The sequence below is a fragment of the Schistocerca piceifrons genome, chromosome 8 (genome assembly GCF_021461385.2).
Source record: "Schistocerca piceifrons isolate TAMUIC-IGC-003096 chromosome 8, iqSchPice1.1, whole genome shotgun sequence".
NCBI classification, from domain to species: Eukaryota; Metazoa; Arthropoda; class Insecta; order Orthoptera; family Acrididae; genus Schistocerca; species Schistocerca piceifrons.
In genome coordinates this window covers 487,442,352-487,463,033 of record NC_060145.1, presented here as the reverse complement: position 1 = coordinate 487,463,033, position 20,682 = coordinate 487,442,352, and the positions used below count along the sequence as shown (strand labels likewise).

General features: G+C 35.6%; 1 protein-coding gene across 2 annotated transcripts in view; it reads left to right on the top strand.

Moving 5' to 3' along the window:
• The window catches only part of LOC124711210 (D-xylose transporter), a 356,560-nt gene that overhangs the window by 312,751 nt on the left and 23,127 nt on the right, over window positions 1-20,682 (top strand). For both annotated transcript variants that reach the window (XM_047241156.1, XM_047241155.1), the window contains exons 3-5: window positions 2,812-2,964; window positions 8,465-8,575; window positions 8,681-8,843. In XM_047241156.1, the coding sequence (XP_047097112.1) occupies window positions 2,812-2,964; window positions 8,465-8,575; window positions 8,681-8,843 (427 nt within the window). The remainder of the gene's footprint in view (window positions 1-2,811; window positions 2,965-8,464; window positions 8,576-8,680; window positions 8,844-20,682) is intronic.

Sequence of the window (20,682 nt, the reverse complement as noted above, 5' to 3'; positions counted from 1 at the left end):
TACATGAATAAATGAAAAAACAATTGTATGGTGACACTATTAACGCAAACATCACTCGTGAGAATGTGAGGATGATTTTCACTGACTTTAAGAAGATGCCAGGATCATCAGCAGCCAAAAGAAGTGTTTAAGGGAATCCATGGGTGGTTTGAGAAGTTTAAGAGAAGAAGCGGCGTCCACGGCATTGTGAGGCACAGTGAAGGAGCGAGCTCCAACACAAAGGCAGCAGAGAACTTCAAGAGCAGCTTCCAGATGCTCATGAATTCTGAGGGTTATCTGCTGCAACAGGTTTTTAATTGTGTCAAGAGAGATCTATTCTGGAAAAAGATGTTGAAGTGTACCTCTATAACAGCAGAGGAGAATCCATTGCCTGGTCACAAGCCAATGAAAGACCGTCTCACACTGCTATTCTGTGCAATGCAAGTGGCAGTTTGAGAATTAAACTGCTGCCTATTTGCCATACAGAAACTCCATGAGCCTTCAAGAAGTATAAAGTCCAGAAAAGCATGTTAAATGTGATGTGGAGGTCCAACAACAAGGATTGGGTGACACATGATCTTTCTTGTGGTTGTATCAATGAAGTGTTTGGTCCTTAGGTAAAAAAATATTTTCTTGCTATGAATCTGCCACTTCATGCCTTGCTTGTAAAGGATAATGTTCCTGCCCATTCTCCAGTCCTACAAGAGTACCTCCTTGAAGAATTTCAGTTAAGCAGGATCCAATTTCTGCCTCCAAACACCACCCAATTACTCCAGCCTATGGACAAGCAGATTATTTCCAACTTTAAAAAGCTCTACACTAAAGCACTTTTCAAGCATCACTTTGAGTTGACTGAAGCTACCAATCTCACTCTCAGAGATTTTTGGAACTTCAACATCTTGCCTGCATCAAGATGATGTAAAAGGCATGGGAAGGGGTTACCAAGAGAACTCTCACTTCTGCTTGGAAGAAGCTCTGGCCAGAGTGCATAGTCAAATGTGACTCTGAGGCGTTTGAGTCAGTACGTGCAGAGCCTGCAGTCAACGAGATTGTGTCTTTGGCCAAGAGCATGGGACTAGAAGTGGATAACAGTGATATTGATGAGCTTGTGGAAGGTCAGAGCCAATAAATGACCACCGAAGAGCGGATGTGTTTGACAGCAGGAAGTTGTGGAGAGCATTTCTTCTTCAGAGGAGGAGGAGGAGGAGGAGGTGATAACAGCAAAGCAGCACTCTTCTGGCACAGTAAGAGAAATGGTGAAATCATTGGAATCAGTTGCACTGTATACTGAAAATCGTCACTCCAATAAAGCACTGGCTAAGTGTGCTATACATTTATTTGATGATAATGCTGTGTTGCATTTTTGCCAAGTGCTGAAATGTCGGCAGAAACAAATGACTATGGACAGCTTCATAGTAAAAATAATTGGCTATATGTCATGAATAATAAAGTAGATAATACTGTATGTATGAATAAATGGCATGAATAAGATAAAACTTTAGTGTTTCTTTTTTTCTGTGTGGAACACATTACCATGTTTTACATTAATTTATATGGGATAAATTGTTTTGCTTAATGAGTGTTTTGTACTATGAGTAAGATTCTGGAACAAATTATGCTCTCTATGCAAGGTTCCACTGTACATGCACGAACATCTATGCTAGATAAAATTCAAATATGTTCCTGTTACTCAAGATATCGAGTCATGACACAACCATGACACAATAAAATTGAACTTCTTTTATGGTCCCAATCACAACACCATGAAATTCAAATCAAAGCCATACTATCCAAGACCAAAAGCCCCAGAAAAATTCCTTCAGACTTGAGAGAGATAAACAATAAACAGGTTTCCAAAAAATCTCTCAAAACTTTTTTGGTATGAAAGTGTTTCTATAGTATACATGATTTTATGTGGATTACAGTGAAAGACAAATTACAATGTAATATTATGTGCTAAATGTGATGTAGCTCATTTAAACTACAAAATTAGTTCTTGAAAGAGAGAAAAGGAAACTCTTAAACCATATAGAAATATACATACAAACAGCATGGTTGATGGAAGCAAAATTGTAATTTAATATTATACTGTATATGACTAGAAATACGCAATTATAATTTGCAAAATGCTAGTTATTAGACACATGTATACTATTCTATGTTTCAGACAGAATTTGACTTGATGTACATAATTTATGTTGTTTACAGATCTAATAAATATTAGATTACATTACATGTACATCATTTACTATAGTCATTACTTTTCACATAATGACTAACAAATTATTAAGTTTGACAATATTATGAAAAGGATAGATTGCTACTCAACATGCAGCAGAGATGCCGAGTCACAAAGAGGCACAACAAAAAGGCTATCAAACATGTAAGCTTTTGGTCAAAAATGTCTTGATCAGAATTAGACAACACACACACACACACACACACACACACACACACACACACACACATTCATGCAAATGTGTGTGTGTGTGTGTGTGTGTGTGTGTGTGTGTGTGTGTGTGTGTCTAATTCTGATCACGGCATTTTTGACCAAAAGCTTACTTGTTTGACAGCCTTTTTGTTGTGCCTATGTGTGACTCACAATCTCTGCTGTATGGTGAGTAGCAGTTTATCCTTTTCATAATATTGTCATTATTCCATCCTGAATTTGCCATTGTTTGAAAATGCTTAAGTTTGTCAGTTCACTGTGACATTAACATCAAGTGAACCCAACTACCTATTCCCATTCATGATACTGAAAGAAGGAGAAGACAGTCATTTGTCACTTGGTTTTCTAGTATTCAGTTCACTATTTATAACTTATTTCCACAGGTGTTTGGAATTCAATATAAATGGCACACCTTATTGTGAGTGGACATACAATGGACAAGGTTTGGACTATCAGATCCTTGCTGGGCCAAGTTTCATAGCAGTGTTCACAGTGGTCGGTGTCATCATGGGTATTCTGGCTGATCGATTCAACAGGTGAGTCAGACAAAACATGTGATAGCACACATTACATTATGTAGATAACAATTTAATAGAGTTTGCAAATAGTTGGTTGAGGTTGTTAACGACTGTAAATCATTAAAAAATATAATGTGCCCTACTTTTAGTTTTTAAATGATTTAATCTGGATGTGATGTGCTTCTTAAGTTGGATACCTGTAAAACAGCCAGCCACAAAAGAATTTCTGAGACAACATAAAAGAAAAACTCATAATCTGCAATGTTAATATTGTTTATTGTACATGTAAGTAGATACCATTCAGTATGTTTCTACACACGATGCAGAACAAAAATTTGATATTAAGGATGTCTTGTGTATTACAGAACATTGGTGTAAGGACCAAGAAATTAGTAGTATTCATATTAATCCATTTAAACTGGCAAATAATTATAGTAGGAAAATTGCAAAAGGTGGTGGAGTCGGTATTTACCTTAGACAAGAGTTAGAATTTAAAAAGAGATGTGAAGCAGAGAACTTAAGTATTGAAAAGTTTTTTGAAGCAGGTGCTGTCCAGCTATATGGCCTGATGAAAAAAGTCATAGTCATAATAGTGTATAGGTCACCATGTGGAAACACAGAAGTCTTTTTTGATAAATTAGAATTGTTGCTAAATACTATTTACAAAAAAGAAACTGTGATTATTCTTTGTGGTGATTTCAATATTAATCTTCTAGTTGAAAGTCAACAAAAAAGGCAATTTTTGGACATATTAAAGAGTTTCAACATGTCACCACACATAAACAATTCAACTAGAATAACAAACACCTATAATAGCCTCATAGATAACATTTTCTCAAATATGTCAGAAACTGACATAGAGGTAACAAACATAGATTTAGGATTGTCTGACCACAATGCTCTCACCATTGAAATCCCTTTAAGGTCAAAGGAAGATAAAGGTGTAAATAATATTTACAAAAGAAACTTCTCTGTGGACAGCTGTCATCAGTTCATAAGTATCTTAGAAAATGAAAATTGGTTAGATGTTTTGAAACAGTCAAGTACAGATGAGGCATATAGTGTATTTGCATCGATTTATATGATGAACTTTGAGATGTGTTTTCCAAAGAAACTGACCAGAGTCAAGTCTACTGGATACATAAAGTCAAGTTCTTGGATGACTCTTGGAATTAAGAAATCATGTGAAAACTTGAAAAAACTGAATTCAGAGTTGAGGGAGTGTACAAATATTGATTTTATAGAATATGTAAAGAGGTATAGGAAAATATACCGCAGAGTAATTGCAAATGCAAAGTTATTAAGTAATAATATGGAAATAAAACAGTCCAGAAATAAAACTAAAATAGCATGGGAAATTGTGAGAAAAGAAACCGGGGTACCTACCAAAGACAAGGAAATTATTCTAAAAGATGAGGAGAATAAAATGGTAGATAAATATGCCATGCCTAATTATATAAATAATTACTTTTTAAATGTACCCCAGACATTAAGCAGGAATCTTGGGGAGCAGATTAAGATGGAAGCACCCAAGGCAGCCAGCAGTATGATGGCAGTTCCAACAAACGAAAAAGAAATTTTAAAAGTGATTAAAAGTCTGAAGTCCAAGATGTCAGCTGGAGTAGATGAGGTGCCAATAATATTAGTAAAGAAAACAGCTAATCAGATAGCGAAACCATTGACGCACATAGCAAACTTGTCAATGGCTGAGGGCGTGTTTCCACAAAAACTGAAAATTTCTAAAGTCATTCCCCTGTTGAAAAAGGGTGATAAACTTAAAATAGAAAACTACAGACCTGTCTCACTCCTCTCAACTTTCTCTAAAGTTTTAGAGATACTAATGAAATATAGAGTCACACATTATCTTAATATGCACAATCTGATAAACAGTAATCAGCATGGATTTCAAGCTGGGAGAAGTACCGAAACAGCTGTACTAGAATACACAAAAGAAATAATCAATAAATTGGAAGAGGGAAATAGTGTAGTTGGGATAAATCTAGATTTGTCAAAAGCCTTTGACACTGTTGACCACAGCATACTTTTGAAAAAGTTTGAAGCTATAGGTATCAGAGGACCGGTAAAAAAGTGGTTTGAGTCTTATCTGGAAAAGAGGATGCAGGTGGTTGAAATTACAGCACCAAATATTAATCAAAAAATTAAACTAAGATCAGATCCAAGGGAGGTCACAGTAGGAGTACCTCAAGGAAGTGTATTAGGCCCCTTGCTGTTCCTCATTTATGTTAATGATATTCAGGTGTCAGAGAGAAAAGCTAGAATCATGTTATTTGCTGATGATACTAGTTTAATAGTTAGTGATATGAAGCAGTCATTGCACAGTACTGTGGACCATGTCCTACAAGATATACAAAAATGGTTTAGTGCTAACAAGCTAACACTGAATGCAAAAAAAACTAATTATGTGCAATATGGAAAAATAAGTGAACAGGACGACCTAAATCCCACCATGGAGGGCAAACAACTTGAAAGAGTACAGTGTGCAAAATTCCTGGGTATGCACATTGATGAGAAGATTAATTGGAAGGACCATGTGGTGAACTTAGCACTAAAACTAAATTCAGCATGTTTTGTGCTTAGAATAATTTCAAGAGTTTGTAGTAATGACTGTACCAGATTAGTATATTTTGGCTATTTTCAGTCCAGTGCATCCTATGGGATAGTATTCTGGGGAATAACAAATTGTCGTCTAAATGAGATTTTCAAATTGCAAAAAACGTGCTATTCGGATAATGACCCACAGCCCACCTCAAACACATTGTAGGCCCCTTTTTAAAGCATTGAAAATTTTAACAATTCCATCATTATACATTCTGAAATGTCTGTTGGTGATCAAAAGAAATCAGGACAAAATGAAAACCAATACAGACTTCCATAATTACGATACACGGCAATGTAAAGATCTCCACATACAAGCTGTAACAAGGACCTGAAGCCAGAAACATGTATGTAATCAAGGCATCAAACTTTTTAATGCACTACCAAAACATATCAAAGAGCTGGAAAATGAGGATAAATTTAAAACTGTTCTAAAGAACCACATGCTTGACAAATGCTATTACAGCATAAGTGAATATCTCTGCACAACTGTATAAAATATATGTTTAAGTTAATGTGACAAATGAAATTACATCAGTGCATAATAAATTATGTTATAAAAACACTTATTAGTTGTATATTGTATTAAACATAAGATGGATTAGTATGAATTCAGCACAGATATAAATTTTGTAAAGATATTATATAGTTGTTAAAATGTACCCTGACAAATCCTATATCACAAATGTGATCATTGGGATGATAATAAATAAATAAATAGATGAGGTTACATGATTCATTCAAACATTCATTCATTCATTCATTTATTCATTATGCCCATAGATGACATTGATAAAGAGAACTTTCAGGGATGGGGAACAATCCAAGCTATGCATTAACAAAAGACAAGAAAATCATAGAAACTTATTACGCATACTATATTAACAATAAACTATCACTATACTACTTAGTACTATTCATGCTTATGCCAGCTAAATTAAATGAGTAAGAAAGCTGCTACAATGAAAAACAAATAGAATAGTATGTTTCAAAGAAAACATGTTTATATCTGCAACTACTCAGTTCATTTGCAGGACATAGGTACTACTCATATAGCAATACAACAAACAATGCTATTTGTCAACAACAGTATGGGAAGGAAAGATTGCTTCTCTACACAGAGAGGAGGTGTTGCGTGGTAGACAAGCACAATGAGCAAGACTGCTAAAATATTAAGCTTTTGGACAAAGTCCTTCCTCCAAACTAGAAAACACACACACATTCACACAAACACAACTCACAAAAACATGGCCACTGTTTCTGGGGTCTTCAGATGGGAAGGGGGGAGGGGGGGGGAGGTGTGGAAGGGAAGGAAAAAGGTGAAAAGTAGAGAAGAGGGAAAAGCTAGTAGATATGTTGGTGGGATAGAAAGTGTGTGTAGTTCTGGGGTAGGAGCAGAAAGGGGACAGAAAGTGCAACTACAATGGAGGTGTACCTGCAGAAAAGACTGTGTTTCCTTAAGAAGGGGGGGGGGGGGGGAGGGGGGCAGCCTTTTCAATAGCTGCAGGTGGCAACAATATGGAAGAGTGACTGATCTGTCCTTGTAAAATCAGCCAATATGGTGCAATGGGGTACTTGGTGTTCAGTGATAGAAGAATTCAGTTGAACTATGTAGTAGTCAAACTGAAAACCCAGTTTCTGATAATCGAAAATGAGCAAATATTCATAAGCACTTGATAATGATAACACAGGAAAATACCACAAAATATCCTTCATTCAGCCAAAATTACTTTCGAAAACTGCCCAAAATTTACCCATTATAACACATGCAAATATAACCAGTAACTAACACACCTCACAAACTACCCAGAATACTCCCATGTTTCTGTATATTTTATTTTCTTCAGTTACCAGTTTCTTTACGAAAATGATAAAATTAGTAAATAGTTTGTCACAGCAGATTGCTGGGAAATAGGTTCCAGATTTTGACATATGCATGTTGACAACAACATTCAGTAAATTTATTTAGTAAGTAGTAGGTTTCTAAAAAATTAATAAAGTATAAGATAACATCAACAGAGAATTTAGTCAACAATATATTTTTTTATTTGTTAGTAATAGTGAAAAAAAAAGAAAACAATGGGAAAAATTCTGGAATATCGTGAAAATAATTTTCATTTCCATAGTTCTGTTATTTTATCACATCTATACATATGCTGATAACATTTAATATTCAAAAGTCAATTTTAGTTGAAGTTTACTTCCTGCAATATCACATTCCAATTCTTCATATGCATTTCGCCCAGTCCAAACAACTACCAGTTCTCTCTCGATAATCCAGTCTCCCTATCAGCCTCTTGACAGTCAACAGCCAACCAGTTTTTGTGTGTGTCTGTCTCTCTCTCTCTCTCTCTCTCTGTGTGTGTGTGTGTGTGTGTGTGTGTGTGTGTGTGTGTGTGTGTGTGTGTGTGTGTGTGTGTGTTACCTTTATTCACATAACAAGTAATAATATTCATTCATCTGTTGTTATATAAGTGTTTTCTTTTGTAAATATCAATGTGATGAGTATTAAGCTTAAAATACATATAAATGATAAATATTTAATATAACTGAAGAAGTAGTTGCTTATTTAAAGTACCAGTTTTCCTGCTAATTTTAGTATGTTAAATGTACTGAAGTACAAATAGTGTATTTTAATAAACCGTACAGATTTAGTTTCTAATTACGGTTTCTTACTGTTAATGCATACTGTGACTTGTTCCATATACATGAAACTTCTACATTATGATGAATTTACAAAACACAATGAATGAATGAACAATCTTTCAATAGTCTCAAAAATATATTGACTGTTGTTCACATTTTAATTGTCTCATAGTGCAATTTTTGGGTAATTTATGAAAACATTTTCAGCTTTTCTTTATTTCTAATATTTTATTTACCTTCATTTCTAATACTTTAGGGTACGCTGCCTTGCCATATGCACTTTAATATTCAGTATTGCAATTGTCTTGACGGGAGCTGTGAAGGAATTCTGGCAACTGGTGATTTTACGAATGGTTATGGCTGCTGGGTAAGTCATATTATATATCCTACTTTCACTCACATTCTGTCTCTGTATTTTGGGTATGTCAAGCATAAATGAAAATAAACTTCATGGGACATGATTTCTTTATAGGGAATCAGCTTGTAACCCCATGGCCACTGGAATATTGTCAGACATCTTTCCAGAGGACAAGAGAGGTCTTGTGATGTCCATTTTCAACTGGGGCATTTATGGTGGTTATGGTATTGCATTTCCTGTGGGACGATATGTGCCGAAACTGAATGCATGGGACTTGGTAAGTGAAGTGTGGATGAATGAGTGTATAAGAGCCCCACTGAATGATGCTACATTAGTCAGTGCTGTGTCTCTCCTCCTCAACTCAGTGATCTAATGATGTATTTAGTTTTGCTGGTAACTTTGTGGAATTGGGACAACAAATGGCTCATTTGATAACAGTTAATGGTGGATCACACACGGTATGATTTATTATCGAAGTTATTACTCATTTAAAAACCAATTTAACTACACTCAATTTTAGCAACATCCTGCATGCCACAACATTACATTAATCACTTTGCACTGAAACCTTAAACTCCAGCCATACATGGCACACATAATTAGACTGCACACATTAGTGAGGGCAATTGACAAACTCTACTAATCCCTCTGCTATCACAGTGCTATGTCAAGTGTGTACACAAAGAAACAATCACTACATCAGAAAGCATTGTGAGTGGGCAAATGTTATTCTTAAAAGTTGAACATGGCTAAATCAGTTGTAGCTGCAGTAATATAACACATATTCTGCAGTTATGCTAATCAGTAAGCTTACAAAAAAGTCACAAAATATAACAGCATTCTCTTGTGAGAGGATATAGGATCCTCACAGTTGGAAAGAGTGGTGTGAGAAATGGAAGAATCAGGTGTACTGATGAACACTGGAGACAATATTTTTTTACTGGAACTGATTTTACTGTTTGTAGAAAACATAAACCTTCTCTCCTCTTGGCTGCTCTCTCTCAAATTTAATGGCTGAATTCCCATTTTCATAAAAAACTGTCAAATGCATTGATAACTACACACAAATAATTTTAGGCTTTTTTTGTAATAGTGCAATATCTCACGAAGCAAAGTATTTTGTCAGAATTTTTAGTTGTGCAGACATATAAGAACACAGTTCCATATCACGTTTCTGTTGTGTAAAAACTGTACCTAATTCTTATAGGCTATTGCCACATATAAGTGTTCTTTAGGCAGACTAAGAGCAAAGTATGAGATCACTGAATACAATTTCCTTTTTTTGTTATTATTGAAAATAAATCTGGGGATGAACACAAATGGTTTATCTCAGTGTACATTCATCACTCAGCATATAATAAAGTGGAAGCACTAAGCCAGTAGCATAGCGCAAGTGCCCCCTGTGCAATCTTGAAGGTACAGAAAAAAAAGCAAGGTTGAAGGTTTGTCATGAAAAAAGATATATTCCTGCCTGAGGCTTTTTTTTTAATTCAAATGAACATATGATTAGCTAATTTTACTCCCTTGTGAATTAACAACTTATAGCACTCAAAAATTACATTAATACTTCAATTTGTCAGCATTTTGTACTTCACACAGCACTGTGTAAAAGATCAACATGTAATGTCATCGCATACTAACACTGAAAAGTGTGATATCAGACAATCACAAATGTAAAGTTCTATATCTAGAATGAAAAAAATGCAACCCACATGTTTGTCTCCAATCCAACACATGCAACACACTAAATTAAAGTAGTATGCTCCCTTCATCAGAGAAGTTCCAGTACAGATTTTTAAAAAAAATAGAAAATTAAAGTTAGAAAATAATGATCATAGCTCCTAACGAAGTAGTCCCCTTGGCTATCTATACACAGTTGCCAACATTCCTGAAGGTCTTGTAAGCAAGCAGAGAAACTTCCAACTTCATAGCTTGGAAGCTAATTTGTCACAGCCCATTGGATATCTGCAATATCTTGGTGAGACTTTCCTTTCAGTTACTTTTCGCTTGCTGAAATGAGAAAAAATCACAAAGTGGGGGTTAGGAAAATACAGCAGATGTGGGCTGGCAATAACAGAATGCCTGGCCAGATACTCAGTAACAGATAAAGTAGTATGAAGTCTCACATTGTCATGCAGTAAGAAGCTGTCCTGATAATGCCACAAATCAGCGCAGCAACGTCAAATTGTTTGTCACAAATGTGTCAAGTTTTTGATGTAAAGAGTTTGATTCACTGTTTGATGTGGAGGAATATACTCATGTTGAACTAATTCTTTACCATCAAAGAATATGAACAATATTGTCTTAACTCTCGAAGGATTTCAACATGTTGGTCTTCTTGCAGTAACTGCCTTACACACTCCACATTTGCATCAGTATGTGCTGCAGATGGGCGACCAGCTGGGGATCATCTTACACTGAAACTCTGCCATCACAAAACCTTTTGGGCCTGAAAACATGACTTCCTGAAAGTGCCTCACTTGCATATACTTGCTTCATCATTGCCCACATTTCACTAGGGGTTTCCCCAAGCTTAATGTAGGCTTAATGCTCACTCTTTGTTCACAATCAGCATCCATTGTGTCCAATGCACCAAGAACCAAAACAGGTTAGGAACAGAAATTTAATGTAGCTGTGGGCCCGAGCACAAAAAGGCTATTGAAGCTATGAGCCAATATAAGAGGCACCCACCCACCCACCCATCCACACACACACACACACACACACACACACACACACACACACATAAAAAGCAAGCACATATCACAAATGCATGACTCACATGACTGTTTGAGTTGTATCTGCATTTTTCCCCTAATAGTATTCTAACCAAACAAAAGATGTACCTTTTGTAGTGTGACATGCATTATGGTTTGCATGAGATAGGAAACAGTGCCTATAGTTTTTGCAGTATAGTTTAGTTGCTCATTGACCAAGTAAAACTTTGTAAAGTATATTTAATGATAAAAAATTTGTGAAGAATGTGTCATGTTATTCTAGATCATGTGAACATAAATCCTATTATAGGCATTCACCTCAAATGATATACAAAACTGCCAGCAGTAAAATGACATAGTCTTTTCCTCTATATGAAAATTTTTCTTAAAAATAAACTGTTCTTTCAATCTTTCCTGTACATATTTCCATTCTGCTACAACAATCTTGCTTTGATGGCTAGTTTGTAAATTATCCTCTTTTTTTTTCTCAGATGCTGTCAGTATTCAGTTAATTTCATTATAAATCTGGGGTTAGCTTTCACTGTATACACCTTGGAATTATTATTTCTTTGGGAGTCAACAGTTCTCATCAGCAAAAGATAATTACTACATTGTGTTTATGCCTTGTTTTGTACATAGCTTATTTTCTTTCGGTCCTGTATATTACCTGACTAGCATAATTTGCCATTTCCATACTTCAGCTTGCTGAAACAGTCTGCTAAAACAGTTTACTTGATTTTTCTACAAAGAATCTGGGAAAATCGCTGTATTTTTGTTTACTGCTACAAACATGTAATGTTGTTGTTGTTGTTGTTGTTGTGGTCTTCAGTCCTGAGACTAGTTTAATGCAGCTCTCCATGCTACTCTATCCTGTGCAAGCTCCTTCATCTCCCAGTACCTACTGCAGCCTACATCCTTCTGGATCTGTTTAGTGTATTCATCTCTTGGTCTCCCTCTACGATTTTTACCCTCCACGCTGCCCTCCAGTACTAAATTGGTGATCCCTTGATGCCTCAGAACATGTCCTACCAACCGATCCCTTCTTCTAGTCAAGTTGTGCCACAAACTTCTCTTCTCCCCAATTCTATTCAATACCTCCTCATTGGTTATGTGATCTACCCATCTAATCTTCAGCATTCTTCTGTAGCACCACATTCCGAAACCTTCTATTCTATTCTTGTCTAAACTATTTATCATCCATGTTTCACTTCCATACATGGCTACACTCCATACAAATACTTTCAGAAACGACTTCCTGACACTTAAATCAATACTCGATGTTAACAAATTTCTCTTCTTCAGAAACGCTTTCCTTGCCATTGCCAGTCTACATTTTATATCCTCTCTACTGTGACCATCATCAGTTATTTTGCTCCCCAAATAGCAAAACTCATTTACTACTTTAAGTGTCTCATTTCCTAATCTAATTCCCTCGGCATTACCTGACTTAATTCAACTACATTCCATTATCCTCATTTTGCTTTTGCTGATGTTCATCTTATACCCTCCTTTCAAGACACTGTCCATTCTGTTCAACTGCTCTTCCAAGTCCTTTGCTGTCTCTGACAGAATTACAATGTCATCTGCGAACATCAAAGTTTTTATTTCTTCTCCATGGATTTTAATACCTACTCCGAACTTTTCTTTTGTTTCCTTTACTGCTTGCTCAATATACAGGTTGAATAGCGTCAGGGAGAGGCTACAACCCTGTCTCACTCCCTTCCCAACCACTGCTCCCCTTTCATGTCCCTCGACTCTTATAACTGCCATCTGCTTTCTTTACATATTGTAAATAGCCTTTCGCTTCCTGTATTTTATCCCTGCCACCTTCAGAATTTGAAAGAGAGTATTCCAGTCAACATTGTCAAAAGCTTTCTCCAAGTCTACAAATGCTAGAAATGTAGGTTTGCCTTTTCTTAACCTAGCTTCTAAAAAAAGTCGTAGGGTCAGTATTGCCTCACGTGTTCCAACATTTCTACGGAATCCAAACTGATCTTCCCCGAGGTCGGCTTCTACCAGTTTTTCTATTCATCTGTAAAGAATTCGCGTTAGTATTTTGCAGCTGTGACTTATTAAACTGATAGTTCGGTAATTTTCACATCTGTCAACACCTGCTATCTTTGGGATTGGAATTATTATATTCAAGTCTGAGGGAATTTCGTCTGTCTCATACATCTTGCTCACCAGATGGTAGAGTTTTGTCAGGACTGGCTCTCCCAAGGCTATCATTAGTTCTAATGGAATGTTGTCTACTACCAGGGCCTTGTTTTGACTCAGGTCTTTCAGTGCTCTGTCGAACTCTTCATGCAGTATCGTATCTCCCATTTCATCTTCATCTACATCCTCTTCCATTTCCATAATGTTGTCCTCAAGAACATCGCCCCTGTATAGACGTATAATAATACATAATATAGCTACCTTCAAACCAAAAATCCATTGTGTAGGTGCAAAATAAAGGGATACTGAAATAATGGAAGAGGGAAATAGGGACCATACTAAGTGCCAATTTGGAATTTGTCAGGAGACTGAAAAACCTATGTATCTCTGCTTGTACATAATTGATTTCTATCCAAAAACCTAGCAAAGAAGTAAACTGTAACCAGCCATCATTAATAAGGCTACAGGTTCATATTCAGATGGCTGTTTACATCTACATTACATTTATTTTTTCCAACAAAAAATGTTAACGTCAACAGCCGTATGAAGATGATCCTGCCAGTTCAAAACCGGTTATGGTGTTACAAATAAATAACATTATTAACAGTGGCTAACTGCTGTTTCTTTCTTTGCAAGAAGCAACTTGTATTTTATACACAGTATGGTCTAAAATGACAGTTTTTGACAAAATAGCAGAAAAAAAATTTTATACTAAGAGCCATCAATACTGAAGCATTATAAACAGTATGTATATATACAGTATATGTATAAAATATCAGCCCATTGTTTCTAAAAACAAATGAGGATACTCTGACATAAAAATATGTTTAAATAAACACCTTCATATAAGTCACTGAGCCATTATGTTTTATTTGTGATAATTCAATATAGCATTAGATTTTCGACTAGTAAAACTGTAGTGATGAAAAACCATTTCTCATTTTTTAAAATTTTGGAGCTCCTGAGGGAAGCACAGCTTAGCACAGAGACCATGTGCCATCTACTAATACATGTTTGAAGAACTTTCTCCATGGTTTGACACCTGGCACAAGTCTAGAGTCATGCAATAGAGACAAGGGAATGGTCCAATCCCACTTGTTGAAACCTAATCTGAAATTTTTTACACAGGAAAAATACACAGAAAGAAATGCAGCATCAAAATTTTGGATGCTAAGGTACACTGAAGTATTTTTTTTAATGTTAAATTTAGCCAGTTTTGGCACACAAAGAACCATTTATAACAGCTGTGTGTGCAACCCTTCCTGCCTAGTGTTCGGATCTGCAGTAAGCAAACACAGACAAGACAACATACTACACGAGCAAACAAAGTTTCCACTTAGCACGATGGCTGATGGGAGCGACCATAAATGCATTTCTCATTTACAGTCACTCCCATGAAGTCCAAAGGGCAAACACGTGAATTTTAAGCACTTAAGTCGTATCTAAAATGTCTCCAATCATTAATTTTTTGAATAAGTTGCAGCTCATATTGATAGATGAATTGTTGCAGATGTAATTGTTACACAAGTGACTAGCAGAGAAAACAGAATCAAGGCAGTGTATGACTGCTTCCATTGATTGAGACTTTAATTTATTGACATGAAAAGTTTATGATAATTCCTGTAGCATAATTTTAATGGTAATTTTTTAATAATGTGTATTGTACTAATAATGAAACAGTTCCTTATTTATTCCCCATACTACTCACAAAAATGTTAAGTGCCTATTGGATGATGAAAACAAACATTTTCCTTAAACAAGGCCCACCTGATAAAATAAAAATTAATGCATCCAGGCACTTCATAGTAATTATTAGTTCTATCTATACAGAATTAGGATGGAGAAAGAAATGGACATGGCCGTTGTTCTGCATACTGTGCTGAGTAACAGGCATACTTGATAAAATTCATAAAACATCAGTTCCGTAGGGCCTCAAGCACCTGTTCAGATGGAGTTTGGGTTTAGTCTGATGGTGCAAACTGACAGTGTACAGATGACTGAAGTTCAACACTACTGTTCTGCTGATAAACATGAAATGACAAAGAGGTTCAGAAATTATACTGGCTGACAATTTGCTGAAAAATACTTTACACTGTCAAAGTATTTCTTTATCACTGGGCTTAAGCACGTTATTAATTCTGGATGGAATCTGATCTGTATTAACAGTCTTACCATTATTCTCTTAAAGTCATAAGTGTCATTATGGCCATGCTAAGCATGCAACAAAAGCTATGAATAACTTTGTGCAACTGGTCAGAGGACATTTCAGATGCAATATAGAAAATAATTCTCACCCATTTTTCCAAAGTCTGCTACGTTGATTACAAGATTTTTACAACTAAACAGTCCTTTTTTAAAATTTTGGTCCCTATTTCCCTCCTGAAGACAGATATAAAGCTACAGAAATAGGAATCCACTGATACTTATCACTGCCATTGTTGTGTACAAATGTGTCATAGCACTCATCGACCACACACGCATATCTCTCTCTCTCTCTCTCTCTCTCTCTCTCTCTCTCTCTCTCTCTCTCTCTCTCTCTCTCTCTCTCCCTCTTTTTTTTCTCAAAATAATGAAATGCAGTTTGCACACAGTTCTTGCACAAGATAGCACTACCTATTAATGACATCCCCTATTCATGTAATGCTCATCTCACTTGTAATTCAGAGGGCCCAGTCTTGTACATTTCCCTCAGTACAGGTAGCAGTGCATTGACTCTCACAAGCAGTTCTATACCTTTGGCATAGTTTTTCTTTCAAACTTTTATGAGTTTCAGGTTATCATGTATTTTGTTGTGTGTAAATCTTTCTTCTATTTATACAATTCACGTTCAGAGTACAAAACAAAACAAGCTTTGCATGCAGCTTAACTTGAAGCATTTTCTCCCTCGTTCCTTTAACAAAAAAATTAAAGCCTACTCTTTACCACTGAAATCTATTGCTCTTTATATTACATTTAGACTTGGAAGGTACAGGTGCCACATTACTGCTCTGCACTTTAATCAGCACAACAATCATCATCTGAACCACAATTCAGGGAATTGTCAGAGTTATTTCCTGTTTCTTCTAATGTTACCGCAATTTCTAATTAAATGTCAACATCATTTGAACGAATGTTCAAGAAATTAACCATTAATAATAAATAAGAGGCATGAAGGTCATCAGAAGTGGGTGATTTTGATTGCATATTTTCTCTTTGCATAGCAGAAAATATTAATTTGATATCACATTACTATGGAACTCTGGAAGCTGCTCAAAGACATGCTACTGGTAAGGATATACAAAGAAAACACAAAGAAAAGAAATTCAGTTTTATCTCCATTGTTTGCACATAGCAATATCGCAGAGGTTGTGAACTGAGGTGAGTAGTAACTGCAAACAGTTGTCAATGAAGCTATCCAATGGAACTTGAATCAGCTTTACAAACTATGATCATGTTATGCCGGGTTATCTGTTTACCACACTGTAGCCAACTTTCCAAAATGAAGTAAGCTAAATGTGTCTATAAAAAGAAGCCTGAAAAAAGCTGAAATAAAACAAAGAATATTATTGTGCAGTTTTATTTTTGAAAAAAATTTATTTCTGTGGTATATGTATAAAAAATCAGTCCATTTTTTCTAAAAACAAATGAGGATACTTTGATGTAAAAATATGTTTAAATAAACAGCTTCACGTGAGTTTCTTTCACATAACTTTCTTTTTCTCACAATGAAAATAATGTGTGTGCTATTTATTTACAGGGCAAACTTCACAATATCTGTACTGTAATATTACATTATTTCCTACACTGTAATATTATCTATTGCAACTGTAAAACTTATGATTTCTAATTCATCCTGTGTAAATCAAAGCTAGTTTTCTTTAGAACAGCTTCCTTTACTTTTGTGAAGTTTTAACACTTTACTGATGTCAGCTATGCTGCAACAGCATTTCCAGTAATGCTCTCAACTGTTTATATTTTGTAGTTATCTTGCACATGTGCATGCTGATGAGCTTGGAACACACACCAACACAGCTTCAGTTTGCTTTGTTGGTGGAATATTAAAGCATTTATTGAAATCTTGATTCAGTACAAATAATTTTCCATTAATCAAATGGATTTTAATACTTTCCTGTATCCAAGAATGAAAGCCATACTTCCAGACCCCAGCTAAATCAGTCATTTGTCAGGTAAATGGTACTACAAAGAAGCCCCAATTAGCGCTAAAAAAAAGCTGCTTTGGCAACACTGGTTGACCATGCTGTCAATCAAGGATGTATAGCTGCCATGTTGTTCATGTGCTGTCTGCTTCTGCTATGGCAAGGATGTATACTTTGACAGCCACTTGGCGAGCTGTGAATTTGGCAATGTTCAACATCTTTTTTTAAATACTTGCAGTGCATCTTAGCAGATAAAATTTTGGCACTGCATTTCTTTTGGTGTATTCATCCTGTGTGAAAAGTTTCAGGGTAGGTTTTGACATGTCACATTGTTGGATCATTTTCCACTTCCACTTTAATTGCATCATTTTTAGGCACAAATTTGCTATACATTATTATCACAGGACAATAATACTGGCTGATAATAGCAGTACATAAGTCAACTCAAATTGCCATTAAATGTAGATTGAGAACACTCAGATAAAACAAAAAAATGATGACATGTCAAGGAGTGAATCCGATAGGAACCAAAATTATTATATATATGGATGAATAATTGAATGAGTAAGAGAGTTGAAATATCTAGGATGCAATTCTGAATTTTTCAAATCAGATGATGTAGAGCCAACACTGATCAGATTCAGACATTCCTGTGGACAGTACAACATACCTTAAAACATAACAGAAAGAAATATCGATTAAACTTTACAAAGTAATAACCTCATCTTTGCTGCTATATAGTAGCGAATGTTGAACCTAACATCAAATCAGTTACAACAAATCAAAACATTGGAGATGAGGTTCATCTCTTTTGTAACTGGATATTCAAGGACATTCATTATTGGACCATAAAAGAAATACTGACATTAACAATAGCTAAATGTAGAGCACATTACAACTGTAGCTCAAAAACATAGACTGAATTAGAAAGACTATGTCTGACATATGTCTAATAATATGATAACTGAAGTTGTAATGCATATAACCTAATAGGGAATTCTGAGTTGGCTCAGACCAAAAGGCCTAATTGTTAAAGATGGCAATATCAAATGGTCATAAGGAAGATTACAGTAGCTTGGATATTTGTCAGCTGCTATGATGAAGACTATAAATAATCATAATGTATATATAATGAGAGAAAATTCTTGAAGTACCTATCTTCAGGAGCCAAAATTTTTAGTACTATTGACAGACAAAATCAGGCATGGCTCGTTGTTTCCGTACTGGGGAAGGCTGTGAGATTTATTGATTGGAACTAACCTAGACCTCGTGCTAAATTACAGATCCGTCCGTCACTACAATCAAGATTTAGATTTCAGCAAGCAGGGGGGAGGGGACAATATCACACTCCAGCCAAATATTTACATGTTTTCTTTCCATTTCATAATCAACTACTGAATAACATCAAAAGCTAACTCCAAGATAAAATCTGTACTCGGGCTCATTCACTACCTATTTTTCACGTGGCCCATCTGCAAAGGGGGTTGGTAGTGAACGGTTGCATTTGCACCCCTAATACTGAGTCATATATTGGCTAGCCTTTGAACAGCAGTGAACAACCTTGTGCAAAATGAGATACACTATACAAGTTCAGATTGAAACATATTTTTAAAAAACACCACTTTTAACTTTGTGGCCATGCATGTTAAAGTTCACAAACAAATCCAATCTGGATAAATAATAATCAGTGCAATTCATACACATGGTTTATTGTCTCACACCTATACACTTTCACATTGTTCCTTCACAGTTTATTCACATACACTGGCATCCATGCTTACACTCGTGGCACTTTGCCACTCCGATCTTACCACCACAACAGACAACGACCAAAGACCTGATTTTCCTACTCATATCACCAGTCCTGAGTCAGGTAACATCACACTGCATTAATCAAAATAATTCCTAAACATGGCCACAATTCGTGTACAATTTTTATAGGATTTAAATGCTTGAACTTAAATACATTATATAATTTTACACACATTTATCACCACATAATTTTATAATTTGTTGCAATTAAAAAACAAAACACTATGCAACGGAACTATGACACTCATCAAAACACAAAAGAAGTATTTTCATGTCCATTTTGCATTACACTATTTTCACTCTGCATTTAATACATAATTTTATTCTTAAGCACAGAAAATTAAAATCAGAACTAATTTCTGACATGCTATCAGATTTACATAATTAGGAATAACAACATGTTTTGGCACAGGTTCACCCTCTCTCTTCATTTAATGCCAACTTTGCATGAAATTAGAGACATACAAATACTTGTCTGGCACTACAAAGATTGAAACTGAATGGTGTCTTCATAATAAAATAATGAAAACAAAGATGATGTGACTTACCAAACGAAAGCGCTGGCAGGTTGATAGACACACAAACATACACACAAAATACAAGCTTTTGCAACCAATGGTTGCTTCATCTGGAAAAAGAGAAGGAGAGGGAAAGACAAAAGGATGTGGGTTTTAAGGGAGAGGGTAAGGAGTCACTCCAATCCCGGGAGCGGAAAGACTTACCTTAGGGGGAAAAAAGGACAGGTATACACTCGCACACACACACATTGCTTGTGACTGTGTATGTGTGGATGGATATGTGTGTGTGTGCGAGTGTATACCTGTCCTTTTTTCCCCCAAATGTAAGTCTTTCTGCTCCCAGGATTGGAATGACTCCTTACCATCTCCCTTAAAACCCACATCCTTTCGTCTTTCCCTCTCCTTCCCTCTTTCCACATGAAGCAACCGTTGGTTGCAAAAGCTTGAATTTTGTGTGTATGTTTGTGTTTGTTTGCGTGTCTATCAACCTGCCAGCACTTTCATTTGGTAAGTCACATCATCTTTGTTTTTAGATATATTTTTCCCATGTGGAATGTTTCCCTCTATTATATTCATATCATTAATAAAATAATGTCTTACTTTACAGTTGTTCTAAATATCTTTATGACTTAATTCTACTATGAAACATTTTGATTGAAGTACACCAGCCCAACATTATTTCTGCTGCTGTGCTTTAAATTTAAATTATGAACTACTTGGAAGAGCTCCATATTATCCCCCGTTACCTTACAATGTTTTGGAGAGATCTTTAATGC